Below are 21,958 nucleotides of genomic sequence, written 5' to 3' on the forward strand. Positions count from 1 at the left end.
AAGCCGGCGATAAACTGTTATTTCTTCATCACAACTTGTAAAAACAAGATTAGGTTTCTTTGTAGCTTAATGGCTTTGATATAATAAAACGGGAAAGGATCAAATTTGCACGAAGACAAAATTTTACGAGGTTACTAAATTGCACGAAGATGTTTTTGCACAAAGACAAATTTGCACAAGGGCACAAAATCGTACGAATATAATTTGGCACCAGAGTAAAAAAACAAAAAAATATGATAAAATATAAACATAAAATAAAAACTATACTAAAAAAAAAATCACTGACCGATGGTTAGGGGTAACAGTAATAGTAAAAATAAAACAATGATTAAAAAAAAGCTCCCGAATGAGGGTAAGGGGTAACAGTGATAGTAAGAAAGAAAAAAAGTTACCGACCAAGGGTAAGGATTAGGGGTTACAGTGAAAGAAAATAAATTAATAATAAAACTTAAAAAAATAACCCGTGAAAAAATGTCTTCGTGCAAAAATGACCCTTCGTGCAAATTTATTTCTCGTGCAAAAGCATCTTCGTGCACTTTGTGCACTTGTGCAAATTTGACAGCTACCCAATAAAAGTAAACTCTATTTACCATACAACTTACTTTTATATATCTAAACAGTTGCTAAAGAAGTTATTGTTAATCTTGTAGTTCGAACTTTTGTAAATAAAAGTATAATGTAAAGTTTATCATAAAAATAAAGTTTGTTATTTTTTTAAGCATTGTAACATTTTTTTTTCTTTTATGTCATACAAGGTACAAAATTCAAGTTTAGTCGTATAAGTATCTTGAAATTTAATATTTAAACTGAGATTTCGTTTAGGTAGATATTTTTTCCTAGTGTTCAAATAAAATATTTAGACTATACTATTGTGTTATTTTAATCAAAATATTTTTATTAAACTATTTTTAGTAATTAACAGTTTTATTAGGTTCTCTATTAAAACTATATAGAACTTAAAACATTAAGGATCCGGATCCAGCCAGATCTTGAATTAAAAATAGATCTTAAATTGAAAAAATTGATCCTGATCCAGCCGGATTACTTTCAAAAAAAAGATCCGGATCTGGTTCCGACCGGATCTTAAATTGAAAAAGACCCGGTTGCGGCCGGATCCTAAATAAAGGATTCGGTAGATCACTAATAAAAATACAACATTTCATGATCATCAAGGTAAAAAAAGTAATTGTGCATACTTATAGTAATCATACTAAGATAATGTTTTCTTTCCTTAAATACAGTACAGGGTTGCCAAATGTTTTTGGAAAATTTTCTCCAGGTTTTAAAAATTTCTTCCAGGGTTTTAAAATTACAAGTTTTATGGTCTATTTTTATTTTAAAAATGAGTTCAAGGTAAAAAACTGTGTTAAGTAGAAAAAATACATAGAAAAAATATCTTAAAGATTCTTTACATGTGTTATTTATTAAAAAAATTTGATGATTACAATTTTTTTATCTATACAATAGATTTATTGTGTCAAATCGAAGTTTTACTGCTTAACATGTTAAAATTGTTTAAAATTCCAGATTTTTTGTGGTTTTTGTTCAAAATCCAGGTTTGTTAATGATTTTTGTTCAAAATTCTAGGTTTTTTTTTCAAAATTTCTCAAACTCCAGGTTTTTTTAGCCTAAATTGTCAAATCCCTGGTTTTTTGGCAACCCTGTACAATAGCTTTTTTTATTTTTCTTATCTCACTCATTTTCCAAATTCAGTGTGTACCCTCGTTCCGGTGCTTACTTTATCGATATCCCTAATGTAAACATATTTAGCTAACAAAAATTTATTCCCTAGTGACAAAATAATACAAATCTTGCAAATAATATTTGGAAACTGACAAGGAAAGTAAGAAATAACAAATTACTTATGAAACATTACATCAAATAGATTTCTCTAAATTTATGCTCGTATGTAAATAAAATAGCTCAAAACCTCAAATTACAGAAAAAAGCACTGAATAGAAGAAAATATATTTTAATTAAAATTCCTCATATATTTTGAATGTTCTTTTAATTCTAAACTTATATGCATGATTTGAGTTTATTTTGTTTTCAAATAAAATTTTTGCCCTCTAAATAGTATAAGTATATATGTTATACACCATAAAGTTTGTTGTGCAATTTATAATTAATAAATGCTTAGTAGTCTACTTACATAAACTTTAAACCTACTAGTTCTGTATTACTTACATACATTTATAAGTAATGAACTATAGTTAATTGCTTGTACTTTTATGATGTTTTATAACATTTGTGAAATCTTTAAAATAAGTACACAATTTTTTCTACTATTAAAGATCCTTAAACTAAATAACCTAAATCTAATTATTACATTTTTTAATATTTTGTAGGCTTTTTATACATTTTTCAATAGTTTGTAAACAGTTTATATACTATATTAGCCATTGTAATCTGTATTTGTTATTTTAAGATTATTTAATCAGGGTTGCCACTCGTTTTTTCAATTTTTTTCCAGATTTTCTAAATTTCTTCTAGGTTTTTAAAAGTACACATTTTTGGGTCTATTTTTAGTTTAAAGTTAATTTCTATTTAAGAAACTGTGTTAAATAATATGAAATATTGAAAAGATACTGTAAAGTTACTTTAAATGTGTTTTATAATAAAAGAAAATTTTTGATGACAAAAAATCTTAATTATATGATAGATTTTTTGTATCAAATCAAAGTTTTACAACTGAAAATGTTAAAATTATTAAAAATTCCAGGTTTTTACAGGTTTTTTGATCAAAATTCCAGGTTTTTCCATGTTTTTTTCAACATTCCTCAAATTCCAGGTTTTTACAGGTTTCCAGGTAAAGTGGCAACCCTGTTAAGTGAATAACGCATAAATAAACTTTTACTAAATAGTTTCTTATGACGGGAAACGATTACTCTGCTAAAAAAGGTTTTGATCACACACTTTATTTACACAAACAAAAAAAAAAAGATTTAATTAACTGCTTGTAAAACACAATAAACCTTTTTTTAATCTTAATACGATAAAAATAGATACACTAGTAAATACAAAAGATCATAATTAAATAAATGTTTTCAATTATTGATAGATACGTAGAACTTTAAAGTATAGTAGTACTACTGTCCAATTTATGAAAACTCCGTAAAACTGTATTATTAATTTAACATACAAAAACGTTGAAATTTTTCAATAAATATAGTACATTGTCAATTGTTATTGTTGTTAGTATTAAAAATTAAAGCTACTCTTAAATGACTTAAAATTATTTTTTAAAGTAAAACTTATCAAAGTTTAAGTTTTTTTAAAGATTATTGTCCATACTTTCTGAATTTAAACGAATTGTAATAGTTAAAATTTAGAAGTATCACACAATAGAGCAATTTAAATTAGGGATGGGAAACTTTTCTAGTTTGCAGGCCAGATTTACCTGAAAAATTCTTTTGTGGACCGTACTTTTTACAAAAAGTCTTAGCAAGCGGAGAGATTAATAAATATAAAAAAATAAGCATCAAAAGAATCTTTTAAACAAATTGTAATTAAATTATAATTTAAATGCATTACTGTATACTAAAAACTAGACTTAGCAAACTTAAATATAATTGTTATATAAAAGCCTAACTTTGTTCGTTTTGCAGTTTTTTAGGCTATAAACTACGTAGCGAGCAAGCAAATTCTGCTTGGCGGGCAAGATCTTGCCTGCGGGTTGTACGTTGCCAACACTTAGTTTAAATTTAATCCAACTATTTAGCAGAATCTTCTATATTATACTGTATAACCAACAGGTTACAAAGATTGATATTTAACCCGATAACCCTACATTATTTAGTACATACAATACATTATTTCTGTATATATATTTATTTAACTATATAATAAACAACAGTTTTATACAGCTGTTTTGTATATGAGATATTTCAAGCTCATATATTACTCAGTAAATCTTTAGTTTATTAAACATGTTTTGCAGAAATATGGAATAAAAAAATTTAAAAACATTATGACGCAGTAATAATGAAGGTTTTTGTGCAGTAAGTTAAGTTTGAAAAATACGCTTATTTCAGTTTTTATATTAAATATTGGTTTAAGAATTTGTGCATTTTGAAAAAGTTTTAGTAATTGCTACAAAAATTATGATAAGTATGGAAAGGAAAGGTTGTATTAAAAAAACTTTCTAAAGAATGGAACTGAATGGTTGTATTAGAAAAATGTGTTAAACTGCTCGTGTGCGCGGCTTAATTTTACTTTGATTTAAATTATTATCAGGTTTAATTTTGCTAAAAAAGTAGTTTTGGTAAGGAATGCATATATTTTCTCTTTCGTTTTTCTTGTTAAGTGTTATAGTCATGTCTGATTTAACAATTTCGATTTTTTCTAAGTTGCAAAGTCTACTGCCGAATTTAGTATTAAATTTTGATATTGTCCTGTTAAGTATTTCCGTTTAATTTTATAGTCTGTGTTGTTATCTTTTGAATTACAAATATAGTTTGCCAGTTCGGTTGTATGTCTTTTGTTAATGTTTTTAAGTAAACATTTGTGGTTCCTGTATCTTTGTTTAAATCTGCTTCCCGTAGATCTCACGTACTGTTTGGTTGCTTTATTTGATGTTACTGCTGCTATATAGATAATGTTAGAAATTAGGCATTGGATGTTTAAAGGGCAGGGTTCGTTGCAGAAATTGCAAAGTTTATCTTTTTTTGCTACTTTTATTGTTTATTTTGTTGCAAGCTATTATTTTAAAAGTTATTATTTAAAATTACTTGTGCAACTGTATGATACTATAAATGTCTTAGGATTGATTCTTTTTTATATGGATGGTTTCATCAAAGGATGTGCTAATTAAATTTAAAAATAGTTTTGCCCGTTTAGTTTAACTGTAAGTTCTAAAACAAAAAACATACTTTTTTAAATTTAATTAGCACATGCTTTGATGAAAACCATTCATATAAAAGAAAAACAAGTCGCAACACAATTAAAATTTTATATGTACAGTTGTACAAGAAATGTTAGAAGCAAATAATAGCACAAAACAAAAAAAATAAAGAAAAATAATATAATTGATGAAAGTAACACAAAACATAAACTTTGAAATTGCCGCTAAGAACTCTGCTCTTTAAACAAGTATTGACTAATTTCTACTTAACATAAGTAGAACAATATAATCACTAAGTTTTGTTTATGACAGAAAAATTAAATTTCAAGAAAAATACAATTTTGTAAAGTTCCGTTTGTTTTTAAAACAAATACTGATTAATAAGAAAATTAAAAATAAACTACTTTTTACTGATTGATGTAGAAAAAATCGGGTTAGAAATGATCGGGTTAAAATTGATTGCGTTAGAATTGATTCGGTTAGAAATTATAGTAATAGAAATGATCGGGTTAGCTGTGATCGGGTTAGCTGTGATCGGGTTAGAAGTGATTGGGTTAAAAACGATCGGGTTAGAAATGATCGGGTTATAAGTGATGGAGTTAGAAATGATGGGGGGTTATAAATGATCGGCTCCCAGCTGAAACAAGTTATAGTAAACAAAATATTTTATATGACTCCTAAATTGTAGTTGAAAAAGTTTACTCAATTAGATCTATTAAAATCCTACACTGAAAATAAAAATCTTTTTTATTAATATATTCTTTACTTATAGTGACTAAGTGATGTAATAAAAACAACTTATAAAAATAAATAAGGGTATGTTAAACTTTGTTTCTTTTGTTAAGTCATAAAACATACCAGTATGAACTTCTCCATTTATAAAGTTCTTATGTGTTGCAAGTCTTCTTAGAAACTGGATATTGGTGTCAGGTCCAACAATTTCATACTTAGAAAGACATGTGTTTAACTTTGAAAGTGCCTTACCTCGATCTTCGGCCCAAACAACCAACTTCGCTATCATGGGATCGTAGTGCGAAGACACCTATTTAGCAACGTAAATTGAAAGACTAAATATAAAAGCTCTAAACTGGTATTGTAAATTTAGGTTACTAATGAACATATTTGAAAAGCTTTGCTTCGGTATAAGTATTAACAAAAACACTTAAACAAAAATGAATTAGGGTTGTAATACAAAAAAAAACATGGAAAGAATTTTTTTTAGATCTCTTTAGCCAATAATTTTTTAAACTTAATTATATTGAATTAACAACTTTTTAAAAAGCTTTTAAACATTTCTATTTTTTTAAAACACCTATAAACAATTATTTCAAGCTATTTATTATAGATAAAGATGTAATTTACCTCGTGCGAAAATTGCCTTTTAAGTGAAAAGAAGAGCAAAATTACAACAAGTAATTCTAGAATATTTTAGTTTAGCATGTAACTTAGTCAGATTAAAAATTGAAAATAAATTTAGAAGTCTTATTGTTTACAAAACGATGTACCTAAATATAATTTTTAATTAGTAAATAGAAACTAAAGAGGCTTGCTACATTAATTGTAGCTGCTAATATATAGTTAAAAAAAGTTATTAACTGATTCAAGACCTGGCTTACTTTTTTATGGCAGTAAAAAAATGTTTAAGATAGAACACACATATAAAATCTTTGAATACCAAAGATAACGAAATAAGGCGTTACATCATATAGATCTATACAGTCAAAACTCACAAGAAATCAAAACAAGCTGTTTTTGTACAGAAATGTTTTACAGACTCCGTAAAGCTATTCTATTTATATTTTATGGGCAGCTTTCACTTAATAAAAGTGTTTTTATACAAATACAATTTGTTTTTAAATTATATACACAAAATGTACTTACATATATAAAGTTAATATAGTAGCTTCGTGGTAAAATATGATAATTATTTGTTGATTGACGACGACTGCAAGTATCTTCGGTTATGACTGACTGATGAGTTTCAAAAAGAACAGAACTTAGGTCTTGTGGTTTTATATTCCAAGTGGTATGATCATAACTTGTTGTTATATATAATAAAATAAAATATTTAATAACTCTTAAAAGCTACAACAAGGTAAAAGTCGACACTGTTAAAAAAATGTATCCAATTACTGCCCGTAGAGGTGAATAAAATTAAATATTTTTTGTTGCATACACAGTAAGTTTTTTGGATTAGCTTACTTTAAAAAACTATTATATTCTGAGTATTGTCAATAAGTAGTACCAACACAGCTTAATAAATTGCTTTTTTGTTTATCACCGATGCAAATATTTTTTAAACTTACTTTGACTGAATAACATACAGATACATTTAATTATTGTGAAATGCTACGTTAAGCTACACGAATTTGATCAAAAATTAAAAGAAAACAATTTAGTCATAATATTGTAAAGAATCTATTCTGAGAGCAAGTGGTAACATTTTTATTCAAGCGTGAATAAAATTTAATTAACTATGATAACTCCATTATATTACTTAAACTCTATTGTAAAGAATAACCAAAATGCTCTAAAACCAAAAAATTGTAAAAATATGAAAAACAAAAACAATTAATGAGTAATAATAACTAACAACGTCTTTGGAAAACTTTGTTTATGACAACGGTTTTATGGAATTTTAAATCGGTGTCTTATATAATACCAATATAAAACATCAATTGAAAAATCTCAGTACTTCATTATTTATTTTATACAAGAAACGACGTTAATTTAATAAGCTAAATATATAGAAAAGTTGTAATTAAATTACAACAAACTTTTGTTGTTGTTGCTCGTTTGTACTTTTTTTCATAAACACAGTAATTTTCTGACGTTATAAACTATAAAGTATGATTACTGAGATTTATAAACTTTTACAAACCTGATCACCCTTTCTAACACCGGTTTCAACTCTGATATTAGCATCATCAATAGGAGTTTTTAGGTGGAGTAAGGGACCGGCACCTGGCATGAAGTTATTGTCTGGGTCTTCAGCATATATACGGGCTTCAAACGAATGCCCTCTTAACAAAATTTCCGACTGCAATATATAAAAATTTGAAATTATGTGAAAAAAAATTTCCATGTCTCAATACATAATTGTACAGTATTTTCAACATTTCTACCGTAAAATTACTAACTGGGTTACTTAAGTATTTAACTAGTTTAAACTTGTTGATACAAATAAACAACGAAAGATGATTGCATTATTGTACGAAGAAAGAACACATAGATAAGTCGCACTTTAAATTTGATGCCTAGGAAAAAATAAGTCTAGCTTAATTAAATATGGGTCCTGCTTCTATATTGAAAATTCAAAAAATATATAAATGATTATATAGCTTCCATTTATTGAAGGTTAATGTTTAACGGATCACAAAACCTCGTTAGACTTATTTATACCTGACATTTTTTACATAGTACCGTACTTTAAAGTATTCTTTGACCCTGTTGAGGTTTTAACCTCTTTTTTCTACACCAGGCTCTTATTAAAAGCTAAATTATTAATATCATTTTGATTTTAAAGTCATTAAAAAACAGTAATTTTTGGTCTAAAATTTTTTTTTTTTGAAAAGTAATTTTTTATCGTTAAAGTTTAGAGAACTTAAATAATAACAACAGTTTGCTAAGAATAAATGAACTGATGCACGTTTCTCTGTGTTTAACTAACAACACAGTTCAAAATGTTTTAAAAAAAAGTACTTTAAAGAACAGAAGATCTTAGCTTGTTTGCTAAACATAATTTGCAAGCAAAATAATTTTAAGCTAAAAATGAACACAGTACATATTAATCATACACAGTATTAGTGTAAGCATTACCTGCTTGTTCCGAGAGACTTATAATAAAGAAAAGAGTTTTTACTTTAGCTTAACACTGTATAAAGCCGAGCGCGGCTCGAAAGGGGAGTCTTTTTTACAGTTTTTGAATAGTCTTGAGTAGAATGTTAAAACTTCTGTCGTAGTTAAGCGTCGCAGCTTTTTGTTTAAAGCGAGTGCGCTTGGCATTTGCAGGTTCATTCGCTTTTGTTTCGGCTAGTTATCGTTGTTGGTATGAATAGTTACGATTAGTAACAATTAAAGCAAACGCTTTTTTGTTTTAGCAGATTCTTTGTGAACCAGATTTCACTATTTTTCGTTAGAATCGCATATTGTTTGACTAAGTAACAAACTGAACCTCAAAAACGTTTACCAGAACGTGTTTAAACCTAGTTGTGAACGTCACTTAAATTGTATTTCAGCGAATATATTCGTTTAGCTTTTGTTGTTTTTTAGCGATTGTTGCTCAGCATTGGACTTATTTTGTAGTCCACTGACTTCAATAAACACCACTGAGAAACGAAAGCAAGAGTAATTCATTACACTTTCCAGCTTTCGTTGATCGCTACAACCGTTTTTCGAGTTTTACACTTCTACAGTGAATTATTTTCCAGTAAGAATCGCCGAAAAACTAAAGCAAACGTAGTTCATTACACTTTCCAGCTTTCGTAGTTCGCTACAACCGTTTTTTGAGCTCTACACTTCTACAGTGAATTATATTCCTGTAAGAATCGCCGAAAAACGGAAGCAAGTTTATATTTCGACCTGTATTGATTTCTATCTCGTTGTTATTTTAAAAACCGTTTCTCTAGTAGAAACTTCTATTGTAGTTCAATCAAAGCGGACTTTTAGACGTTTCATACGCTTCAAGTCCTAGCGTGGCTCTGACTTCAGTAAGAATAGCTGAGGACTGTAAACAAACGCTAATACATTGAGTAAAAGTTGCCTTGCAAACAAACCATCGAGCTCTGACTTGCATGTGTGTGAGTGTTATTTTTTATCGCTTGTTATTAAACATTGTAGAAAAAAATTAGAGTTCCGAACCTATATTTTTAGTATTAACCGTAGAAGGTAATTAAGTAATTGTAGTATTAATCTAATTAGTGTATCGTATTTGGTTCTCTATCAAAACTATATAGTGAAGTATACGTTGAAATCACTAAAATTAAATTAAGAATTTACTTTCTAGCCTATATTATAATTACATTAAGTAAGTATTAGAATCTTCGTAGACTAAGTTAAATAAGTACGATAGTTAATATTAAAAGTTGTATAAAACGCTTAATTAAGAATATCTCGAGACAACTAGTTAAACGTAGTTACGATCTAGTTAGTCACAAATAAAATATTCTATTTATAGTAAGCTATTAGTACTACCAGTAAAAAGCCCAAGGCGCTCTCGGCCAATAGCCTTACAAAGCTAGTTGCTAAGCACGCTACGCGTGCCCAACCGGCCGAGAAGAAAACAGGTACTAGTAGGCAAACTCATAAAGGGAATCCCGAGCTTGATGCAGTTCCTGACAAACACAATGTGTTATCAGATCAAACTGTAACAGCAGAGGATTATATTAGATTACAAACGGTAATAAAAAAGCTTTAACTATACAAGGTCAGGGTTGCCACAGATCTAGCTGGAAAAATGTTTCCTGACTTTTTTAAATCAAGTTCTTAATTAAAACCGATTCAAAAAATACATAACCAAAGACTTTATATAATGTAAAGTTTTCAGTCTTTTATTTATACAGGTTAAAATAGGGGTGGGCAACGTACGGCCCGCGGGCCGGATCCGGCCCCCAACCGTTTTTTAAACATTAATGGGATACGGCCCGCAAATGAAAATGACCGGCCCGCAAGCAGAGTGACAGGCCCACTAAGGGTCAACTCAATATAACAAATGTTTAATAAAACTTTGCATCATGTTTTTACAAATAAAAACTGTAAGAATTTGACTTTAGTAACATGCTAAAAAATGACTTTGCAAATTAATGTGTAGTAATAAATATACCATTTTGTCCTAATGTTTTGTGTTGTTCTAAATTAGTTGAAATATCGTTTTGTCAAATTACCCCAAGCAAAGTGTTTTTTTAAGTACGATATTTTACATACGTACCTTTGTCAATTAAATGTCAATTATACTTATAGACATTGTTTTAACACCTGACATGTCTCAATATATATCTTTAATTAAAAGACTTAAGAAAAATTTGTGAATTTTAAGGATTCAAAAAATGTGAATCCACTGTATCAATATAACTAGATTCCGGCTGGATCCAAAACTTATATTTTAATTAGAATCCGACCGAATCCGGATCTCGACTTAAAATTAGTATGCAGTCGGGTTCGGACCTAAAAAGTCATTATTCGGCTGGATCCGGTAAATAACTAATACAAAATGCTCCGGCCCGCAAAGGACTAAATATTTCCGGATCCGGCCCGCTGATTGAAAAACGTTGAACGAGAAACTACACAACTCTAGGTTAAAACAACAGTTTTTTCTTTAAAATTCTAAGTTTTTTCCAGGTTTCTGAGTGATCATTGATCAAAATTCTAGGTTTTTTTTTACCTTAATTGTTAAATTCCAGGTTTTTGTAAGTTTCATATTTTTTTGACAACCCTGTGCGTAGCCTACTAATGGTAGAACTGTATATACTTTTTTTAACTTCAAACTAAATCATACTATACAATGGCTGTAAACGACTTACTAAGATCGTTGCATGTTCGTTGCATCGTGAAATAAATAATTTACGTGATTTAAACTACCAGCAAACAACTATATTTTAAAATAATTTTATAATTTTAAATTTTATTAACAATACAATGTTTTACTCGCTTGAACCTAATCAAACGAGATCATGTTGAATAAAACCCGTAAACTATTTTTACATAAACATGCAAGAAACTTAAACATGTGTTTTAGTTTCCAAGCACGGGGGACATTTTAAAACAAGGTAGTCGGGCAACAAAAGAGATATGAAAGTCCACAAGGAAAACGGCACCGAACTGTCGAAATATGTTTGGAAACTAAAACACAATAAAATTGATTGCAACATTAAATGGAAATTTTACATCACATCGGGCAAATAAGGAATCCGCAGAGAATCTGCATGACCTGGACCTATGGGAAGATGGAAGTAGCGAACGCTGACGGGGAACTTCTTTAAATAAAAAGAACGATTTAATATGTTCATGTGTACATTTAAAAAGCTTTATATTTTAAAACTTAAGAACATTTGATAAATTCATCTATATTTTAATTTGTACAAGCAAATATTAAAACAAACTTTAAATTCATAACACCATTCGATTTTATAAGCATAATTTTATAATTACGTCACAATACGACAGATATATATTTTTTTGAACAGTAAATACAGTCTAATGCTTTAGTTGCAAGTATTGTTTTTAATGTTCACAAATTTTAAAAGCCTGCTGAATGTAAGTATATTTATTTGATTGTTTAAGTATTAAAATTATAATACTATTAAGTTGCTTACATTTATCAAAAATTAACATAAAGAAACCTGATAAAATTATGATTTTCCTAAATGATAGGTTCAAATTATGAGTTTTAATTTTTACAAATTTTCTTCAACAGATGATCTCGTTTGATTAGGTTCAAGCGAGTGAAACATTGTATTGTTAATAAAATTCAAAATTTTGAATTTAAATATAAAACTTAGCACAGGGTTGCCATTCGTTTTTTCAGGGTTCGTGTGCGAATTTTTTTTCATTTAGCCTTGTAATGAAACTAACATTTCATTTTAATATTTTAAAGCTCGTGAATAAATATGTAATTTTTTGTAATAATAAAAATATTTTTCATTATTCTCAAAACAAGCTTTTCCAAATTTATTTAAAAGCGGATGTTGTAAACTGTTTTACGCAGATTTCGTGACGTACTTCCAGTATTGAAAACAAAAACATTTTTTATTGTTAGGACTTACATTTGTTTCAGTGCTTATAAAACGGAATTTTACTTGCAGTAGCAGTAGCAGTTTCGGCAGAGCATTCGGCAAGTGTGCTTTAAGTTAAGATGCATTTTAAGCACGTTAGATTTAAGAACTAATGTTTTCTTGTGTGTTTAACTTTAGTTCTCGTATAGAGTGATGTAATTGTATCTTTGTGTTGTTTAGTTTATGTAAATAAAATATAAGTGTTGTTTTGATTGTTGTACTAATCTACTTTAATAATCCCTATTACCCCTTAATAAAATATCTGTAATGAGACAGCCTGACTAAGACCAATTTAGCCTGACATTTTTTCAAAGTAAGGAAAATCCCCTTTAGAAGCCATTTTAGGTATTGGGGGATCTTGATTTTTACTATTGTAGTTTCCGACTTCAACCAGCTTTATCTCAAAAGTATTTTGAGCTTTAAAAATCTGCTGAAAGCAACTCATAGCTTAGTTACAACTCAATAAAATAAGACTAAATTGTGAAAAAGGTGATTGACCCCATCCCCTATGCCCTTAACATAACAAACTCAGTGATAAGTTTTTAAAATATGTGTTATATCTAATCTATTACTAGTGTAAAAATCTAATATATATTACTTAACACAATTTTTCAATTTAATTAAGCACTAAGTAAAAACATTATAAACAGAAGATTTATAGTAAAACAACGTGCATTGTCGTGTTTTATTAAAATTTTAAACAAAATGCTTGCAAGAGTATTAAAATAAGTAAATAAATATTTATTATAGTATTTTGGCTAGTACTTAAAATTGATTCATAGTTATAAATCCTAAACTCTAAATAAATATAGTAATTGTTGATGTTGTATCATTTTTAAAAAGCTTACACTTAAATTTAAAAAAACCTTAAATATTTTGTTCTTGTATAGAAAAATGAATTGTACCTAAAATTTGTACTCCCACAAAACTTAGTACTTATATCTAAAGCTAAGTTTTAGTGTTTATTTATATTTGTACTAGGGTTGCCACTGGTTTTTGAGAAATATCTTCCAGGTTTTCTTAATTTCTACCAGGTTTTCGAATGTACACATTTTTAGGTCTATTTTTAGCTAGTTTAAGGTTAAAAACTGTGTAATGTAGTTAACAACACTGAAAAGATATTGTAAAGCTACTTAAATAGGTTTTTTAATCAATAAAATGACGATGACAATTTTTTTTTATCTATATGATATTTTTTTGATTTATATGCAGTTGAGATTCATCATTGTCGCAAGAGCTGCAACAATGACACTGGTACCCTGTCATACAGCCTAATTGAATAGATTTTAACAATATGTGTTAATAATTTAACATAGAGAGATATAGCTGTTTATAAATAAATAAAGTACTTTTTCAAACAAGTTCTTACTACCAAGATAATTTTTTAAGTGCAACTGTTAAGATGTTTTAATAAAATTTTATATTTTTTAGGACTTGAAAAAAACAAAATACTTATCAACTAATTGTACGTAAAGCTTATTTATAATTATACCGAATAACTGTTGTACTTAAACAATTATACATACGAAGCGTTAAAACTTCTAAAAACTTTCCTGATTCTGTGGTTTTACGAGTTTTTCATAAAATTGATAACAATTTTTAAATATCTTCAATGCATGTACATTGAAAAAGTTGAACAGCTAATTTAAGCATAACAGGGTTCGTGCGCAAAATTTTTTTAATTTAGCCTGACTGAGACCAATTTAGCCTGACATTTTATTAAAGTAAGGAAACTCCCCTTTAGAAGTCATTTTAGGTACTGGGGGGTCTTGATTAGTACTATTGTAATCTCAAACTTCAACCAGCTTTATCTCAAAAATATTTGAGCTTTAAAAATCTGCAAAAAGCAACTCATAGCTTAGTTACAACTCAATAAAATAAGACTAAATTGTGAAAAAGGTGACTCCCCTATGCCCTTAACATAACAAATTCAGTAATAAGTTTTAAAATAAGTGTTATAACTAATCTACTACTAGTGTAAAAATTTAATATATATTACTAAACACAATTGTTCAATTTAATTAAGCACTAAGTAAAAACATTATAACCACAAGATTTATAATAAAACTACGTGCATTGTCATGATTTATTAAAATTAAAAATGAAACGCTTACACAATTATTAAAATAAGGTAAAAAAAATTATTATAGTATTTTGACTAGTACTTTAAATTTATACATAATTATAAATCCTATACTCTTAATTAATACAGTGATTGTTGATGTCATATCAGATTTAAAAAGCTTACACTTAAATTAAAATAAACCTTTAATATTTTGTTCGTGTAAAGAAAAATGAATTGTACCTAAAATTTGTACTCCCACAAAACTAAGTACTTATATATTTAAGCTAAGTTTTAGTGTTATAATATCTCAGCCTGACTTTGAACAAACAGTAAAATATATGAATAAACTGCTAAGAGTTTTTATCTAAAAAGTATTTGGTATAAAGCCTTTAAATTAGAAATTAAAACAGTTTAACCAACTAAGCTCTGAAAAACATAGCTGATGTAAACAAATTCAAACAAACAGCTAAGTTGTTGAACTAAACTGTTATGTTAAAACTGTATTTTTTTTTATAAATTTTCATAAGTATGACGTATATAATCTACTTAAAACTAAATATTGAATGTTCTTAAAAATTTTTCAGAGATTCAACAAAAGGTTTTAAGCATTTATTTTTACAAACACTGACTGATTTTGTCTTTAATAAATAAATCTTTATTTAGAAATAAATTCACATCTCAATTTGATCTTAAAAAGATTTCTCAATTTAAAATCAAAAATTTTCAAGGATTTGAACTGAGAAAAACTGAAATTCTCAAGTTTTTAAATAAAAAAACTGATTTAGCCTGACGTTTTTCAACGTTTTTCAAAAATACTGATTTAGCCTGACTTAGTCTGATTTAGCCTGACGCGCACGAACCCTGTTTTTTCCAAATTTCTTCCAGGTTTTAAAAAATTAAAAATTTTTGGTCTATTTTTAGTTCTAGGTTAATTTCTAAATAAGAAACTGTGTTAGACAGTATAAAAACATTGAAAATATACTGTAAAGTAACTTTAAATGTGTTTTTTAATAAAAATTTTTTTAAAGATGACAAAAAAACCTCATTTATATGATAGATTTTCTGTGTCAAATCGAAATTTTACTTCTGAAAATGTTATAACTATGTAAAATTCCAGGTTTTTTGATCAAAATTACAGGTTTTTTTCAAAATTTCTCAATTTCCAGGTTTTTCCAGGTAAAGTGTCAACCCTGTTAGCAGTGTAATAGTTTAAATCAATGTAAACCCTAATTAAATTTTATACAACAGCAATTAGAAATGTTATTTTAGTTCAAACCATAAACAAAATGTTGGGTTCCAATTCAACTATTCAGAGTCAACTACACAACTTGTGTTCCAATGAGCACAAAGTCAAATACAAATTGTTTTAAGTGAACTGCTTCAACCACTCAGAACCAAATGCACAACCTGTGTTCCAACAAGCAGCAAATAAGTGAACTGCTTCAACTACTCAAAGCCAAATACAGAACTTGTGTTCCAATAAGTAGTAAATTCAAATACAAATTAGCTATCAATGAACTGCTTCAACTACCCAAAGCCAAGTATACATCCTGTGGACTAATAAGAAGTAAATTCATATACAAATTAGCTTTAAATGAACTGCTTGGGCCACTCAAAGGCAATTCTACAACCTGTGTTCCAATTAAGCAGTGAATTGACTGCAAGCCAGTTATAAAAAATTATTTTATCAAATTTAAGTTACATCGGGAACAATGCATTTTATACTTAATTACAAGTGATTTGCAATTAGAAATTTTGTTGATTAATGATTGGCCGTTCAGTTTTATGTGCATATTAAAGAAACTAGTTATTATTAGGGATACATTACCAATGCACTACTACAATATAATAGAATTTTCCCAACTATTTCAAATGGATTAGACATTTCAAAAAAAAATCAATTAACTATGTATCTAGTAATAACTAAAATAAAATATTTCACAACAGTGGTCTTTGTAAACTAATTAAAAAACAGTTAAAAAAAATATTATTAAGTTATACTAGTGTAATGCATATGCAATTCATCCTTGTTAAAAGGGCAGCTTCATAAAAGACCTTAAGAATTGAAAATCCAAATAAAACTGAATGAACAATTAAAATCAACATAGAACTTAATTAGTAGCATTTCAAATTACAAATACAAAGGTGTGTGTGTGTTTATTGATAAAATTATTCATTAATTATTGACTCCCAACCATTGGCTTTGAGTCCTACTGTTAATTTGGTCACCTAGTTTTGATATTGGTTTTGATCAGTTTGTTTTGGAATTTAATCTGTATTGATCATTGACTCTCAACCGTTGGTATTGAGTCATACTGTTAATTTGTATACCAGTTTTGTTATTGTTTCTGACCAGGTTGTTTGAAAATTTAATCTGGATTGACTTGTTGGTGCAACTGCAGTTCAGTCCCAGCTATGTTTTGGTCACACAAGCTGGACTAAAATAACTTTTTTAACTGCTTATATTTGCTTAATTCTAAATTCTTTAGGGTTTACATTAATTTAAGTTATTGTTGTGTTGCTGATTTTTATATTTGTTTAATTACCAATTATTTAAGGGTTTTTATTAACTTTTGTGGCTACTTTACTAAAATAAACTTAATACATAACATTTTTTGTTTGTTTCGGTGGTATTTATTATTTTGGAAATACTTCAAACTCAAAAATAGACTTAGAATATGGACCCTAATTATAAGCCTACCTCTAGCCTAGATGTAGCTAAGTTACCTAGCAGAAAACCTTCACCGTGGTTTAACATTAGCTATAATGTTACCATTAGTCCTGGGAAGTAATCCCCAAGGATTTCAATAAAATAAGTTTAAAACAAAACAAATTATATCTTTTTAAGTAGGGTGTTTGCCTACTAATTTTCTATGAAATTTGTCTGAAACAGAAATCAGGACACCAGTTTGATCAACAAAAACAGGAAAAGTGGTAAAAAAAAAATTGCTCAAATAATAATATTAGTAAAAAAAACAATAATATTAATAATAATAATTATAATAATGTAAACAACAATAATTATTTAGTTACTTATAATTAATCATAGTTAAATAAAAAAGCATTTTTTAATTTACCGTACCCTTCTTAAAATAGCATGTTATTAAACAAACTTTATAACAAAATCTACTATTCCTTGAACTGAAGCAAAGGCAAAAAGTTTTTATAAACTGTTAGTATGGGTTTTATAAACTTTATTTTAAATAAACTTTAAATTACTTAAAGGACGCTAAAAACTTAAAACAGAATTTTAAAACTTTATCTTATAACATTATTTAAAAAAAGTATTACCTGCTTTTTTGGAATTTTTTCTCCCTGTGCAACCATTAACTGCCACTCAACAAGATCCGTATTTGTAACCATTTCAGTTATTGGGTGCTCAACCTTAAAAATTACTACAACTTATAATATTTAAACTAAACATACCTTTTGATGAATCATAATTAAGCTAGAGGAAATGTAAACACATATATATTAATTTCCTATTTTAATTTAAAAACACTTTCTTAAAAACCTTTATAAGCAAAGTATTTTTAGTAAGTGAAAAGAGTAACGAAAAGCAACTTTTTGAAATAACAATTAACATTAGTATTTAAAACCTAAGTATTCAAAATATAAATTTAAGCGTTTGTTAACAAAAGATCCTTGCGAAACAGGTTCACTATAATATAAAATAATAATATTTAAAAACTATCCAGACTCAGCCTAAATTTATGGGAAAGCCTAAAAATTGTATTTTATGATAAATGATAGAGGCATAACATAAATAACTTATATAGTTTAAAGGCTTAACATAAATGGCTTTCATCTTAAGCTTCTAGAATTTGATAGCTTTTCAATTTAGTTGTAAATTTAATAAGGGCGTATGGGGGTCTAACTTTTTTTTTACAAAAATTAACATTGGCACTTATTTCAGAGCTTAGAGTAAATTCTATAAGACACTTGTTATAGAACAAAAATATTTCAATTAAATTTTGAGATATAATAATTTTTGTAAATTACAAACAACTTGTAGGAAACGGATTTTGAAAAAATATTCATTAAAAGTTTTTATGACCAAAATAAAATAAAAAACCTATTTTTTAGTTATTTATTTTTTTTAACTATATAATCTGTTTCCTGCAAGTTGTTTAAAATTATTTAATTTTACTCCGAAAAAATTCTTTAACTATTGCTCAAAAACTGAAGGGTAAGATATATGTTTAGTAAAATAGTCTATTTTTTGCCCGTTTAATTTGCGCCTCCATTAAGAACCTATTGAAAGCTCTAATTTTGATCGCTTATATCTCAAAAGTTACTTTGATTTTTAATAAGCGGTAAAAAGTAACAAGTAGCTTATATAATTATTAAAATAACAATAAATTTTAAAAAAAATTACTTAATTAGAGCTTAAACTGAGAGAAAATTAAGGGCAAGAACAAATATAAAGCAGATCTGACTATTTATTCCGAAAGATGGTTACTATTATTATTGTATTAAATTTAAGTACAAAATGTTTGTTATATATTAAAAGAAAGATTATACAAAAATAGTAAATTTAAGCTTTTAATACTGTTTTTTTTTTCTTTTTTTTATATATAACAAACATTTTGTACTTCAAATTAATACATCAATAATAGTAACCATTTTTCGGAATACTTTTAAATTCAAACATGAGATTTTAAACCAAAAGTTTACAGTATTTTCTTTCTTATATCCTTAATTTTTGTTTAGTTCTGTTTTACTTATTTTATTTAATTACACCTTCCATTTATTTATTCAAAAACATTTTTCAGAATTATTTTAAAAACTGATGATCTCTTATAATTTGATATAAGAGTGAAATATTATATTGTTTGTAATAATCTGTGAAAATAAAATTTAATAAGATAGTAACCAAATAATAAATATTTAATTATGACTAGTAGTATTAATGTTTTAAGTAATCAAATATCAGTATAGGGTTGTAGCGTAAACTTTGTCAAAAATAAGGTAACTTTGTATTACATATTAAACCGTAAATAAATGCTAGCCTACGTTTGAAAAGATAAACTTAAAGATTGCCTGAGTTTTGAAATGCTGCCAAATTTGCCCGATAAAATGGCAACTATAATGATAATTAGAAAGCATTGACATACAACTTAATATTTTCAAACAGAAGTAAACTCTATTCTAGTTCGTCTACAGTTTTAACCTGTAGTCTTGTGTTCATTTCCATAAAATAAAAGTTATGATTAACGTCCATTACAAACTCAACAGTTCCTGCTCCAACATATCCCACCGCACGAGCTGCTCTTACTGCTGCTAAACCTAATCTGCTTCTATAACAGAAAACTAAAACTGCATAAATTTTTCAAAATTTATAAATTACCCTTAAATTTAGTAAAAAAATTATCTTAAGTAAAAATGATAAAGATATTTTTGGCTGAAAGAAAATGAATATTTGTATCATTCGATCTATTTATAACTTAAATAACTTTTTATGTACATATGCATGACAAACCTTGTTTCTGATGAGATATGAGGTGCTGGTGCTTCTTCGATAATTTTTTGATGTCTTCGCTGAACACTACAGTCTCGCTCGTATAGGTGGACAGCGTTTCCATGATGGTCTCCAAAAACCTTATAAATTCAATAAAACTGCCGTTAGTAAACCTTTTTTTTTTTGATCTGGTCAGCAAGTAATTAGAAAAAGCTCTATAAGTTGAAGTAAATTTTTGTTTAACATTTAATTTACATTACTTATTACTTTTCAGTTCATTAAATACATGAAATATTTAATATACGAGATTTCATACGAACAAATTTATATAATAAAATAAATAAATATATAAGATAAATGAAAAATATAACTTATTATACGGTACTGTCGATAAAACCTCGTCAGTAGAATACCGTGTTAAAACAAAAAATTGAGTACATTTTAAATCAGGGGTCGGTAAACTGCGGGCTTTAAAGTATAAGTCTGTGGTCTGCGTTGTTATTTTTAATAATTAAAATTAAAGTTTTTGTTATAAAAACTTACAATTAAGTTCTTAGTTTAACAAATAGTAGTTGCTAGTGCTCCAATATTGTTATATTTATCAAAATTGTATTTTAAAATAGTATTTTTAATTGATTTGTACAACTTTTGAAATAACTGAGGCAAACGGAAGACTTAAAAAAAGGCCCGTGACTTAAAAAAAAGGCTGCTGATAACTTTCTTAATTATTTTAACTATTCAAAACTATAGCTCTTCTAAAAAGCCAAAAAGACTTACCAGGCCTGTTATCATAAAACGCTACCACACTATCTATTATTAAATCAGAAAATTAAGAATGGTTTTCAAACTACATTAGCTGGCTAGTTACTCGATAATACAACAGTTTATTTTATAATAAAAGTTTATTAACTTCTATGTAAAACAAAAGCATTCGAAATGTTCAAATAATATTTTGCTTTAAGGTAACTTAATCAGTAGTATACTTATATTGAATATCAACATTAAAAAAATACTTGAACATAACTTAAAAAACATAAATAAAAGTTTCTTATAGTTATAAATAACAACATATTAACGGTAAGGAATGGCTTTTTTTTTATTTGATATTTAGATATTTTAAACTTTGTTAGAAGTAGCATTCTACTGCTTTTCAAATTTAAAGTAATTTTCGAGATATAACGGATCAAAATTTGATAGGTTTAAATAGGATTCAAAGTTAGAATAGTTAACTAATTAAGTTTCTTATGTAAGTGGCACACAAAAACGACTAAATTATTAAAAAAATATGTTTCTATTGTCTATAAACAATTATTTTCAATTTACTTTGTCTAATGATATTTAATGTAACAAAATCGCTATGGAGATTAAATTTTATTGTGGGGTAAAATATATTTTTATCCAACAGTGGATAATGTAAATAAACCCTTTTAAGTTTTATTTTTACAATTCTTAGTTTTAATGACTTTTAAATGCTTCAATAAGTTTTTTAAAACCATGCTAGGAAAATTCTCAAATAATTTAAGGTGCCTAGCTTAAAAGCCATAGATGAAGATAGATTTTAAGTGAATTTCCTAAATGTTGATGAAACTTTGCCACAAAAAACTTTCCCTCAAATACATTTTTAATACTAGTATTCCATACTTATGTATCGGAAACTTTCTACAAACTATCTAGGCTATACATCAAAATCTTATAATAAACAACACTTAATAAGTAATATAGCGTTATTCATACTTTCACTTACAAATATGGAAAAGTGTTAAGGCCATAGGGGGTTTAGATATTTTTTCTACAAAAATTAACTTTGGTATTTATATGAA

The 21,958-nt window shown here is 27.2% G+C and overlaps 1 protein-coding gene across 1 annotated transcript in view; it reads right to left on the reverse strand.

Moving 5' to 3' along the window:
• Positions 1 to 21,958, reverse strand: part of LOC145846409 (methylcrotonoyl-CoA carboxylase subunit alpha, mitochondrial-like) — a 58,277-nt gene that overhangs the window by 12,659 nt on the left and 23,660 nt on the right. The window contains exons 6-10 of the mRNA XM_082953219.1: positions 20,160 to 20,278; positions 19,851 to 19,977; positions 17,969 to 18,061; positions 7,725 to 7,883; positions 5,702 to 5,885 (exon numbers count right to left, since the gene is read on the reverse strand). Coding sequence (XP_082809345.1) covers positions 5,702 to 5,885; positions 7,725 to 7,883; positions 17,969 to 18,061; positions 19,851 to 19,977; positions 20,160 to 20,278 — 682 coding nt within the window. The remainder of the gene's footprint in view (positions 1 to 5,701; positions 5,886 to 7,724; positions 7,884 to 17,968; positions 18,062 to 19,850; positions 19,978 to 20,159; positions 20,279 to 21,958) is intronic.

The sequence above is a fragment of the Thalia democratica genome, chromosome 1 (assembly GCF_965202585.1).
Source record: "Thalia democratica chromosome 1, ktThaDemo2.hap1.1, whole genome shotgun sequence".
Classification (NCBI taxonomy): domain Eukaryota; kingdom Metazoa; phylum Chordata; class Thaliacea; order Salpida; family Salpidae; genus Thalia; species Thalia democratica.